The sequence below is a fragment of the Pseudonaja textilis genome, chromosome 17 (assembly GCF_049901715.1).
Source record: "Pseudonaja textilis isolate UNSWEBS1 chromosome 17, rPseTex1.2, whole genome shotgun sequence".
In the NCBI taxonomy this organism is placed as follows: domain Eukaryota; kingdom Metazoa; phylum Chordata; class Lepidosauria; order Squamata; family Elapidae; genus Pseudonaja; species Pseudonaja textilis.
This window is the reverse complement of record NC_142006.1, coordinates 9,659,568-9,671,932: the sequence shown is the minus strand read 5'-3', so window position 1 is coordinate 9,671,932 and position 12,365 is coordinate 9,659,568. Positions and strand designations below refer to the sequence as shown.

General features: G+C 49.8%; 1 protein-coding gene across 1 annotated transcript; it reads right to left on the bottom strand.

The window, feature by feature from the left end:
* Positions 1–3,030: 3,030 nt before the first annotated feature.
* Positions 3,031–11,083, bottom strand: LOC113443951 (glutamine synthetase-like). Its single transcript, XM_026712477.2, has 7 exons — positions 10,742–11,083; positions 7,901–8,075; positions 7,047–7,208; positions 6,082–6,228; positions 4,544–4,671; positions 3,882–4,081; positions 3,031–3,465 (listed from the first exon to the last, which is right to left on the bottom strand). The coding sequence occupies exons 2-7, from the start codon at positions 8,064–8,066 to the stop codon at positions 3,114–3,116; spliced, it is 1,155 nt and encodes a 384-aa protein (XP_026568262.1). The 5' UTR covers positions 8,067–8,075; positions 10,742–11,083; the 3' UTR covers positions 3,031–3,113.
* Between the last annotated feature and the right edge of the window lie 1,282 nt (positions 11,084–12,365).

Here is a 12,365-nt window from a genome sequence, read left to right as displayed (position 1 = left end):
CTTGATCGGTTGAATTCCTACCTGCTGGGCCAACAGATCGGAGCAGGCTAATGCTTAAAAAGGAGAGGCAAAAATTTTTGGGGATCCCTTCGATTGGAGTCACACCCGAAAAGGAGTGAGATAAATATATAGAATGTTATGGTATAAGTATGAAAATAAAGGTTATAACTATGAAGTACAACAATATGCAGTTAAGAGGCTATAAATGCATGACTAAGAGAATACAGATTACAACCAGGGTGTACAACACGATGTATACTTAAAAAGGACGGGATACCGCCGTTGCAAGACTGAAAATGTGATGTGCTACAAACTCTGACTCATTTTCCTGGAATCCATCGGTGGTCGCCAGGAGCGAAAACACTGAACAAGGGTGAAATTCAGCCAAATGGACTGTGTTTGGTTGCAGTGACGGGGTGGGTGGGGGGAATAAATAGCTTCGGTAGCCAAGGAAGGGGTGAAAATCCCCACCAAGAGAGACAGCAGAGGCTGCCCTTACGCCCCATGGTTTGCCGTTGGCACCTCCCCACCGTCTTTCGAAAGTTCTTTGGAGGGAAGGAGGAGTTGGGAAAGGAGTGTTTTGTAGCCGGCTCAGAAGGCCTGGCGAGGATGGCAGGTGGTGTCCTTTTTTTTGCCTCCCCCCCCGAGACTTTTCCCCCCCATGGCTCTTCTAGGCCAAAGGGGGTGAATGTTTTGAAGACACGCCAGTCTCTCCAGGAGCCAAGAAGATGCTCCCGCAGTTTGTGAAGCTCTGACTCCCGGCCCTATTCTCCATTCTTGCCCCCCCCCCAGCATCCATCCCAGAATAAGGGGAAAGTGTGGTTGCCCATTTGCAGCTGGAAACGACACACGCCTGTGAGCGAATAGGCCTCTCGCTGTCTCGCCAGGGGAACTTCCGCCAAACCTTCAGTCCAAAGTCTAAAATTACTTCACCGTGGAAGCCATTATTAAGTAAGGGGGAATAACAGCTGATTTAATTGGCTGCCTGGAATCAAGGCTGCGGAAAACCAGTTCTTCTAATTGGGAAGGGAAGGGAAGGAAGAGGAGATGGACGAAAGCTTTGCAATTCACAGGGTTGAGGCCCGCTGGAAAAGAGTTTTGCTTGGCCTGGTTCTTTTCAAACACAGCTAACCAAGTCTGAGCTTAGGTGGGAAGTTCAAGACCAGCCAGCAATATTTGTACCTTTGCTGATTGTAAATCTTATTCTTCGCCCTAGAAGCAACATTCTTGACAGGTGCTTCGTTTAAACTACAAATTGCTCAACTCTCTGATTCAGTAACTATCTGTACTTCCTGTCCAAATAAAATGAAACTCGTGTTTTTAAAAGGCTCTGCAGGGAAGGCCAGAAGGGGAATGCGTCAGCCCAGGTTTTCTTAAGAAAAAGTCATCAAATACTATTTGTGAGTAAGAAACTGGGAAGGCCAGCAGTGAATCAGCTCTTCATTACGAAACAGGCAAATATTTCTATGCCCATTTCACAGGTGGGAAGACAAAAGTTGTCAAGCAGCTGGAGCTCTCGGCCAATCCAGTCTGGTGATTCAAGGTGCTGAGCAGCACCGACAGGTGTCCGGTGTCGTGATCTGCTCGTGGCATCGGATTCCAGAAAAGAGAGACCCAAAGCCACCCTCGTGAACACGCAAGGAATCCACCACCTTCTGGGTGACTCAGGAAGACCTACTGGCCGCAGAAGACCATCAAGAAGAAGATTCTGAAAGACGTTCAGGAGAAGCTGTTGGGTGCCTGCAAAGCAGAGGTGGGGATTCAGCCAGTTTGGACTGGTTCCGGAGAACCGGTAGCAGAAATTTTGAGTCGTTCGGAGAACCGGCCAATCCCACCTCTGACTGGCCCTGCCAACCTCATCTCTTCTCTGCCTCCCATTGAGTCCCAGCTGGTCAGCTGGGTCTCCTTGGGTTGCCCTGCCCAGGAGAACGGAGCTGGAAAGCAGGTGGGTGGGGTGGGGGCGGAAGGGGGATTTTGCAGCATCCTTCCCCTACCACGCCCACCAAGCCACGCCCCCCACAGAACCGGGAGTAAAAGAAAATTGAATCCCACCACTGCTCCAAAGCCTTTTCACTCAAATAGCTTTAACTAGCAGTCAACATTGAGAATAGTCCCACCCCAGCCTCCAGGTGTTTGTAGTCTATCTGGAAACAGCTCTTTGGATACCAGGAGGGCTGGTCATGTCCTCCATCAAGACCATCACAGTCCAAACACTTGGATTCCCGATATCTGGAGGTACCAGACTGCAAACTCCTACTTGGCTTGGCTTTGCAGCTGCCTTGAAAACGCCGTACTCCCAGTTTCAACCATTCCTAATCTTGCCTGATACCCAGAAACAAGATCCCCTGATTGATTTATATATATATATATATATATATATATATATATATATATATATATATATATATATATATATATATATATAATTCACATTATAGTGTCTTCAAAAGGATGGTGTTAGCTGGCAAGATGCAGGAAGAAGCAAGGCACACCTGTCTCCCTCCTGTGGCAAGAGAGAACGATTGCAGCTGCATTCAGGAGACGCCAACATTGATCTTTAACAGATTAACAGAGGGAAGGGACCCTGTAGGCCATCTAGTCGAACTCCCTGCCCTAGCAGGAGACCCTGCACCATTTCGGACATTTAGCTCTCCCCCCACTTCTCTTTCTCTCTCTCACACACACACGCACACACACAAACTTGTTACAAAATCAACTTGAAGTTGTGGGTGTCCCAATTTCCTGGAGGTTTTCTAGAAGAGATTAGATAGCCATCTGTCCAGGATGGTTTAAGGTCTCCTGCCTGAGCAGAGGGTTGGACTAGAAGACCTCCAAGGTCCCTTCCAGTTCTATTCTGATATATCTATAGTTTGAAAGTTTTCTCTCTGTTTGTCCCACCAACTCAATTTTCTAAGCAGCTCTAATTTGGGGAACCTCACTAGAATGATCTTAGCACTTTGTGATGTCTGCTAGGTGAGGAGAACACAATTCGGTCTCTCAAAGGTAGAATGTGGAAGTCAACACGGAACCCAAAGTTGCCAGATGTTTACTAACAGGTACAGAATGAATTGGGAAAAGGGGGGGGGGTTGGTTGGCCGTGGTTCGTGGGGTGCTCAGTCCTTGAGAGTGGCCCTTAGCAGCCGCGTTTCATCCGTTTCATCTACAAGTCCATCTCCCGTTTCCCCAAGTATGGTGGTCCGCATAATGGCTTCCGTGACTGCGTAGGGGTCACAGTTCGCGGACGGCCGTCGGTCTTCAAAGTAGCCATAGCCATCTTGCCCTACTTGGCGAGGGATGCGGATGCTAGCGCCCCGGTTGGCCACTCCGGCCGAGAACTCTGTGATGCTGGAGGTCTCGTGCTGGCCGGTGAGCCTTCTGAGGTTGTCCTGGCCTCCTCGGGGATCGTACATCCGGATGTGGTACTTGTGGCGTTTGCTCAGCCTTTCGATGGCGGCTTCGATGGCCCTGGGAAGGACAAGAAAGCGTAAGAGAAGAGCAGGCAACAGCGAGGGAGGTGGCACCAATTTAATATTATCTGGTCTGGAAGTTGAGTCCTGACAACTGGACTGGATTTCTGGTTGGTTTGATGATAAACCCAGTTGCCAGGGGACTCAACCAGTCCTGGGGTTCCAAACGTTTCCCTCCCTGTTCTATGTGCACACAAAAGTTCCAGATTACACACACACACACACACACACACACACACACACACACAATGTCTTTTTCCATTAAGCCCAAAAGAAACGCTTCTGGTTTTATCTTTGTGTTCACTTTTGAGAATCTTCTGTATTAGGAGATGAATCCTATTCCACCTTTTCTTTTAAACCAGACAAAAGAAACCACTTTCGTCGTTCTCGAGCGTTGCGAGTCCAATTACTCACTTGATACCCCCCTTCTGCCTTGTTTCTATGGTGCTGACGTTAGTATGACATCCCGCCCCGTTCCAGTTGCCGGTCATCGGCTTAGGATCCAGGGTAGCCACAACACCAAAATCTTCACAGACCCGATGTAAAATGTATCTCGCCATCCACAGGTGGTCGCCCATGTCAATGCCGATACAGGGTCCCACTTGAAATTCCCACTGCAAGGAGAAAACTGGTATTAAAAACATGGTTTTTGTGGTGTATCTCCTGAGTAACCCTTCAACCCAACAAATCAGACCCGGGGAAGCAACTAGTTGCAGCAAACTCAACCGCAGTTGCTCTCTTCAATTAGATCCGGTTAATTATCAACGGAAGGGATTTGTAACTCAAAGTTAAATTGTGGGGTCCTGGGTGCTCTCTGAGCTTGGTGGTTTTCTTGCAGACATTTCATGACCCAACTAGGCAACATCATCAGTGCTAGTAAACACGGCTTGCTTCCTATTTATACATAGGAGCTGTGAGGTTGGTTTCCCTCTTGCGGACATTTCATTACCCAGCTAGGTAACATCATCAATGCACCGTGATGCAGCAAAGGGTATGCCAGAGGGAACGGGCAGGGTGAGAGATGACAAGGCAAACCCTCTCCTCACATCTTCCCTGGAAGCATTCTTGTCAAATACCTGAGATGGCATGACTTCAGCGTTGGTGCCACCGATGTCCACGCCGGCGTACAGGCAAGCTTTGTAGTGTGCTTCCACAATATCACGTCCATACACTTTGTTTGCACCAACCCCACAGTAATAGGGTCCTGGGAGAAAAGGCAGGATTGCATCTGTTAGTAAAGGCTCCCAGGTGCCTCTGGGGCCTTGCCTGAGACCTGTGAGCTCTCTGCTGTTTATCTGCACAGAGATTTCTGAGTCCTCCTGCAGCCCGTTTGGATTGTGCAGGGTTGGGGATCTGGGTCACACCAGGGTTTCGACTTCTTTTGCTGAGCTGGCTCGTCCGTGATGAGTGAGCAGCAAGCGGAAATGTATTTTTAGCATTCAGAGCTGGCTATAAAGTATTGGTTCCTACACCCGCCTTTACAATGACACGAGTTACTCAAGAAGAAAGGAGAAGAGAGGGAGGGAGAGGGAGGGAAGGGTTAGGATAGAGTAGAGTAGAATACTGTAGAGAAGGGAGGGAGGGAAGGAGGAAAAGGAAAGAAGGAAAGAAAAAGAGAAGGGAGGGAGAAAGTAAGGGAGGATTCATAGGGAGGGAGGGAAAAAGGAAAGATTCAGAGAGAGAAAGGGAGGAAGGGAAGGAAAGAAGGAAACAAAAAAGAAAGACCATTTGTTATTATTGATTCCAGATTTTTTCCTTTCTTCCTGGAAAGGAATCCCTTGATTTAAACCTATTCCTGCCGTCCCCGCAATCACCTGGGTTCATTCTTCCCCCAGGATGTTATCAACTCTAACCTGCATTTACTTCTTGTTTTCCCATTGCTGGCAGTTTAAAACAAAATAAGCCAGGATCAAAATATGCGTAGCAAAGGAAAAAAGAAAAAAAAAAGAACCAGGAAGAAAAGATTGCACAACCAAACCAGTTCTCTGGCAGCACATTTTTGTGCAATGCTGGGGACAAGTAAATGTCCTTGAAGGATTTTGCATGAGAATTTTCCATTACTTTCTGGACTTTGGTCAGGGAGGGAGAGAGAGAGGAAGGAAGGAAGGAAGGAAGGAAGGAAGGAAGGAAGGGAGGAAGAGCAGGGAAGGGAATCCAACTAAGTCTTCCAGAAATACAGACAGTCCTTGACCAACAACACTTCATTTAGTGACTGTTCGAAGTGACAATGGCACTGGAAAAAGGGACTGACGGCCGTTTGTCCTCCCCTTACGACCACGGCCGCATTCCCCAGGGCCACCTGATCAAAATATGGACTCTTGGCTGCTGGCTCGTAATTTAGGATGGCCACGGTGTTTGATGAATGACTCCCTTCTGGCCGCCTTCTGACCAGCAACATCGATGAGGGAAGCCCGATTCGCTTAATGACCATGGGACAAACTGGACGACTGCGGGGATCCTCTGTCCACAATGGTGGCAAGAGAGGTTGTAAAACAAGGCAAAGCTCCCTTGACAAGGGTCTCGCTTTGCAACGTTGGACTCGGCTGTGGTCGTAAGTTGAGGAGCACTGCCTTTGGGGCTGGTCGGCCGGCCGTTCTTCGTGGCGGCCTCTTACCTTGTGGGCCCGGAAATCCGTTGTCGGGCCAGCCATATGGACGCCCATCCATGCCCAGCAAGGTGTATTCCTGCTCCATGCCAAACCAAGGCTGGCTGTCCTTCACCAAATCCATGACTTGCTTACAGGTGTACCTATTATTGGTCTCTGTGGGAGGGGAGAAAATGCAGAATTTGAACCTGGAACAGGCTGGAGAACCCTCCCTTAAGGCCAAAATCCAGCCGGTTGTGCGGGCAGCTTTAAGCACTGAACAGCCCCCAATGGGAAAAAATTAAAAAATTAAAATGGGAAGGTCCCCACTAAGACCGTTCAGGACCGTCCTGCTGTTCCCTACAGAAGGTGGAATAAGAGGGTTGGAAGGGACCTTGGAGGCCTTCTAGCCCACCCCTCTGTCCATGGAAGGGGATCTTACAACATTCTTTGGCCTTTACGGGGCGGATTCAGGTGATCAAAGAAAGACCAGCCGAATAAGAGGACAGAATAACAGAACTGGAAAGGAGGCCCGAGGCCGTACACAATCTGGTGTTCAATCTGCAATGGCTACACATCTCTCCTTCTAGCACTGACAACGCTCCCTAGTCGGGTCATGAAACGTCTGCAGGGAAACCACCAAGCTCAGAGAGCACCCAGGGCCCCCCAGTCTCCCTCCTCCTCCTCCTCTCACAAATCCCACTCCCTTCTAGCCCTGATGATGTTCTCTAGTCGGGTCATGAAACGTCTGCAGGGAAACCACCAAGCTCAGAGAGCACCCAGGGCCCCACACCCCTGCAGAATAGTTGTAGTCCTTGGGGCTCTCTGAGCTTGGTGGTTTCCCTGCAGACGTTCCATGACCCGACCAGGGAACCTCATCAGGGCTAGATTTCGTTCCATCTATTTAAGCAAAGCAGGTATGCCGGTGGCCTGGGCGCTCTCCCTTGGGAGAGAAAGAGGGAGGAAGGGAGGAAGGTTCAAGAGAAAATACTCACCCGCCGGTGTCCGGTTGTACTTAAGAACCTCACACAATACCAGCTTGTTGGGGTCCAAGCAAAACGGATCTCGGAACATCTTCACAGGGATTAAGAACATGTCGCTGTTGGAGCCTTCAGATTGTCCCGTGCTGGAGCCATCGAAGTTCCATTCTGGTAGCTCTGCAGGAGGGTTGAAGAATACCAGAATAAGAGAGCTGGATGGGGCCTTGGAGGTCATCTAGTCCAACCCCCTGCTCAGGCAGGAAACCCTTCACCATTCCTGACAAACGGCTGTCCAATCCCTCCCTTAAAAACCTCCAGCACTGAAGCACTCACAACTTCTCTGGAGGGAAGGATTATTATTCTAACTGTAGAGAAAGGAATGACTTTGTAAGAGAGGGCCGACATGTTAACCCAAAGAATCCCAAGAGGGTTTGCCAACATTATTTGTTCAAACCCCATGGGGCCCTGCTTTCTCACAATTGTCTCACTTAGCAATGTACATTTTGGGGTCAATTGTGGTCGTAAGCCAAGGACGGCCTCTGTTTGCCTGAAACAACTTCCTGAAAAAGGGTTTTGAGCACTCGGGAAAGTTCCCGCCCCTCGGAGAACGAGAGATGCGCAAGAATGGATGAAGAGAAGGATGATCATCATACCCTATGGCCCCGTCATTAAGGGTTGTACCTGATGATTCTTGACACTTGAAGAATGTACCTTTTCCTTTATGGACCCGGAGAGCCTTTGCACCAAGACAAACTCCTTGGGTGTCCAATCCCACTTGGCCAATAAAGAATTCCTATTCTACTTTATTCCATTCCATTCTGTTCCTTATTCTGTGCTGTTCTATGAGGGTGGACCGTGTTCAACCTCACCTTCAACACAGTTTGGTTCCTGGTGTAAGGTTCTGGTTTTAGAGCGAAGGCCCTCCCCGCTTCCGTCGATCCAAATGTATGTGGCCAAGGCCTTTTTCCCTTGGGGCAGCTTCATGTACTGGTCTCTGACCCCTTTGTTGAGCTTGGAACTGTGTGACACAGACATGGTGGCAACCTGGAGAAGAAAAGACAAGACCCCCCTTGAAAGTCAGGATCGTGGCAAGGAAGATGTCAGGCTTCCAAGGAATCAGGTCGCTTTCCCAAAACAATCGGTCACGTGGTCCAATCAGGATAATGTGCAGTTGCTAGGTGACTCCAGTCCCCTCCTTCCGAGCACCTGCAGGGATGTCCTTGGTTCCCACAAGAAAGTGTTTTGGCTACAAATCCCCAACTATTTCTAGTCCCCCGCCCCTCCCTGCCCCTCTTTCCCCGGTGTATGAGCACTGGAGTCTCAAAATGGCCTCAGTCAGGCCAGCTTCAGGGTTGACCAGCTTTTCTGCAAGGTGACAATCTACTCAAGTTTGACCTTCAACACAATCTGGTAACACACATTAACTCAAGAGGTGGCTTTGTCACGCTGAGGCTGGACAGGAATCCCTTTCCTCTCCCCAGCCTTATTTTCACAACAACCCAGTGAAGTAGGTCAGCCTGGGAAAGCTTTGGGATGACACGAAGCTTCAAATCTAATTTTCCTCAAAGTCTACCCCCGTTCTAGAAATCAAAATGTCCTTTCTCAAGAAAATGCCTGGCGTGGAGTTTTCCTAAATTGCTTCTTTAAAAATAGAACCCTTTTTTTTAAAAAGGAAATAAGCATCGGGCCTCCCATTAAACCAATATCAGTATAATTTGCACCAGTATAAGGGGTTTATTGACGGACTGAATGGAGAGAATTTGTAGGTGGGTCCAGAACAGAGTTCTTCAAGTAATGCAAGTCACTTGGAATGATAAATTTCTTTAATAAAGAATAAATAAACGGCCCTTCAGTTCCTGTTGTGCCAGCCTCCCATGGTTCTAATCGAAGCTTATCTAAATCCCTTACCCCAGACACTTACTACAAATAGCTCTGGATATCAGACGGAATACGCATTGCTATAGAAGCTCTTCAAACCGAATACCCTGCTATGCAGGCCTCTTAAGGAACTGAAACTACAAGTATTACTCTAAACAAAGGGGGTTGGTGGGTGGGCAGGGACAGGCAGGGGACAAAATCCTGTCTTTGGAGGAGTTGCTTCCTTCTCCACCTTATTAAGTTTGAAGAGATTAGGCAGAAAATATGTGCCTGAAGGTTTCAGGAAGTAGCCTTTAGATACTGGCCTAGAGAAATAAATGGAGAAGAAAGGAATGCATACCAGTGTGTGTGTGAGAGAGAGGGGAAGAGAAATAGAGAAAGAAAGATGAAAGGAAGAAGGAAAGGAAGAAAGGAAGAGAGACAGAGAAAGAGAGGGGGGAGAGAGAAGAGAGAGGAAAGGAAGGGAGGAAGAAGAAAAAGACACACAGAGAGAGAAGCAGAGAGAGACATCTGTCAACTTTGCATCAGAATGGAAGTTTCATTCTGGGCGAAGAGGCTTACAGTAGTTCGATTTCCAAAGCCTCCAGCTGTTCAAAGCCGAAGAATATTTGAAAAGAAATCCCAGCCGGGATAAAATCATGGCTGATTTGGATAAGCATGTTGTACAAACCCAGCCGTTTTTAAATGGGCAGACAGACGTGTTAGATATACGTTAACCAGCCCAAAATTTATTGCTTCGGATTCCAGGCGATGCGGTTTGTGATTCAGCCGGCACCAGGAAGTGGAAAAACAAACAGTAAGTATTATCTGTTTGAGAGGCAAACGGCTGTGCCAAGAAAAGTCAGAATCAATAGGAATAGCCCAGAGCAAATCAACAAGCTTGGAGCTCCTACAAAATTAACCATCGGGTTGGCAATGCTGCAAAAAAACCTTTTTTTTTTTCATTTTGCAGGAATGAAGAGAGAATGCAAGAATGAAGAAGAAAGAAAGAGAACCCTGTTTAGCATATGCCAAAAGCTATCTGACTCCCTCTCTCCCTCCCTGGAGGGAATAGGATACAGATTAGGAACAGAGTTAATAAAGGAGAATATTTGTAGCTGGGGTGGAAGGGAGGGTGGGCGTTCTCTTGAGCTGGCTTATTTTCTTGCAGACCTTTTATGACCTGACCAGGTAACATCATCAGTGCTACTGCAAGGAACAATATTGTTAGATAGAAGCAAGTGTTTTAAAAAATGGGCTTTTGTTGCAGGTTAAACATAGTTCCCTAGCTCCGTTTTCTTACTCCTCTGAAAAGCAGGATTGTAACCTGTTTGCTCATCATGGCAATTGGGGCTACCGATCTTTTTGAAGAGGCGGCCCGGGGGCTCTTTAGGATGGAGTGGGCCAAAGGCTGGAGGGAAAACAGTTCCGGGCATCCGGAGCCACGTGGAGCAAAGAGTAAAGCAAAGGTATTTGCGTAAAGGCTCAGGCCGGGCAGAGAGGCCGGCTAAGCAGGAACCTGGACGAGGGAAGCCCCCCGCCCCCCGTTCCCTCCCCTGTTCTTCTTAAGCTGGCAAGCCCCCCGGGTTTTGGCGAAGGGGTGGCGGGGGCCCTGCCCTCCCGATGGGACGCAAGCTCTAACTTGGAGAGGTGGAGGGAAAAAGACAGAAGGGAAGCGCGCGATCCTCTCTCCAAGGGCTTCACCGCGCGCTCCTGCGCGGAGTTTAACCCCCACCCCCAACGCTTTGCTAAGGATGGGGATGTGGGCGGGGGGGTCGCGCACCCGCCCAGCGCTTCTTTCCGCCCCGGGACCGAGCGCCAAGACCCCGCGCGTCCCGGCGTGATGCGCCTACCTGTTTGGCGAGGGCACCTTTGGCTGTCCCTGCGGTGCGATCTCGGGGCCCAGGTCCGGAGCAGCGGCCGGTTCCCGGCACCGGCTGCCTCTCTTATAGGGCGGGATTCCCGCCTACCCAGGGCACTCGCGCCCGGAGGAGGAGGAAGAGGAGGAGGAGCGTGGAGGAAGGCAAGGCGGAGCCGTCGCTTGGGTTAGACCCGCCTGAACAAGAGGCGAAGGGGGAATCCCTGCTCGGAATCCCCCCGGGCGCCCTCAGTTCTAAGGAAGGCAAAGGCGCTTTAGACATGCCCAGAGGAAGTCGTTACGACGCGTGGAAAGAGGAAAGCGACAGAGTTCCCTCTGCCGGGAACCCCTTTTCCAGATCTTGCTACCTCTGTCCGGTCAGGGGACGCTGCCGTGGCTATGCTGACCTGGGGTGATGGGAGATGGCGCCTCACCCACCTTGGCTGTGGCACCTTGGGTGCTGATAAGGCACCTGACAACCAAGTTCTCAGGCGGGGTGTGTGTGTGTGTGTGTGTGTGTGAACCTTTTGGCTTGCCAGCTATAGCCAAAACCGGCGGTCGCTATGGGCTCGGAAATGGGGACAGCCAGGATGCCCAGCCTGTTTGTTTGGTTTACCAAATGACACCAGGCACGGGGAGTCCAGTTCTGCCCACTTCAAGGTTAGACTCTGGCAATGCAGTTGAGGGGCCGGGGCCACTAAGGGGCCACCTGGAAACGAGGTTCTATCCAAACTGAAGAAGGGGTACAGTTGCAGCCAGGAACCATCAAGCCACTAGTATATAAGAATAAGAGTCCTCCCCCTCCTGCTTCTCGTTCTCCTCCACTCTGCAGACATCCTCCCTTCTACGACTGATGATATTCCCTAGTTGGGTCGTGAAACGTCTCTGAAATCACCAAAAGAGCCCCACCTTCAGCTACAAAGATCCTGTCCCGTCAGTAACTCTCCCTTACCCACGGAGCTCGGCGGGTAACTGCCCCTCCCAAATGGCCTTTAAAACACCTTTTCAGGCATCTTTCTTTCACAAAGATATTCCCCTAGACCCCGCCCTTCCTCGCCCAACCTCACCCACAAACCGACTCACTTTTGTTCACACGGTCCGAAATCCGGGGTGGGGTGGGGGGGAATGTTCCTTGCCAACAAAGGGGCAGTTGTTCAGACAACCAGGGTTTCTAATCAGCTTCCCTCATGGTAGTGGGGTGGTGTTAGGATGGATGTCTGGTCAACTTGTGGCTCAGATGGTGAGCAGAGAGAGCAAGGGCAAAAGGCTGGGCACCAATGACATCACAGATGCTTGGATTCCGAAGGAATTGTTCAACGAAACAATGGCCAGACCCAGGTGCCTGCGCCAGCAAGGAGTGCTGCTTCCTCGGCTGCCCTTTCAGTCCGTCGGAGCAGTTGATCTCCCCGAAAGAGTTGAGTCTGACCGTCTTTGGCCAAAGTTTGATCAACAGGGAGAACAATTAACTGGTGGAACCACCTGCCTCCAGAAGTTGTGGGGGCTCCATGACTGGAGGGTTTTAAGAGGAGGTTGGAGACAGCCATTTGTCTGCAATGGGATAGGGCCTGCTGCTTGAGCAGGGGATTGGACTAGATGACCTCCACGGTCCCTTCCAAACC

Coding starts and splice junctions, on each gene's coding strand:
- LOC113443951 (XM_026712477.2), bottom strand. CDS start 8,066: ATGTCTGTGTCACACAGTTCCAAGCTCAACAAAGGGGTCAGAGACCAG. Junction 6,229..7,046: donor GTACAACCGGACACCGGCGG/GTGAGTATTTTC, acceptor CCCCTCCCACAG/AGACCAATAATAGGTACACC. Junction 3,466..3,881: donor AGGCAGAAGGGGGGTATCAA/GTGAGTAATTGG, acceptor TGTCCTTCCCAG/GGCCATCGAAGCCGCCATCG.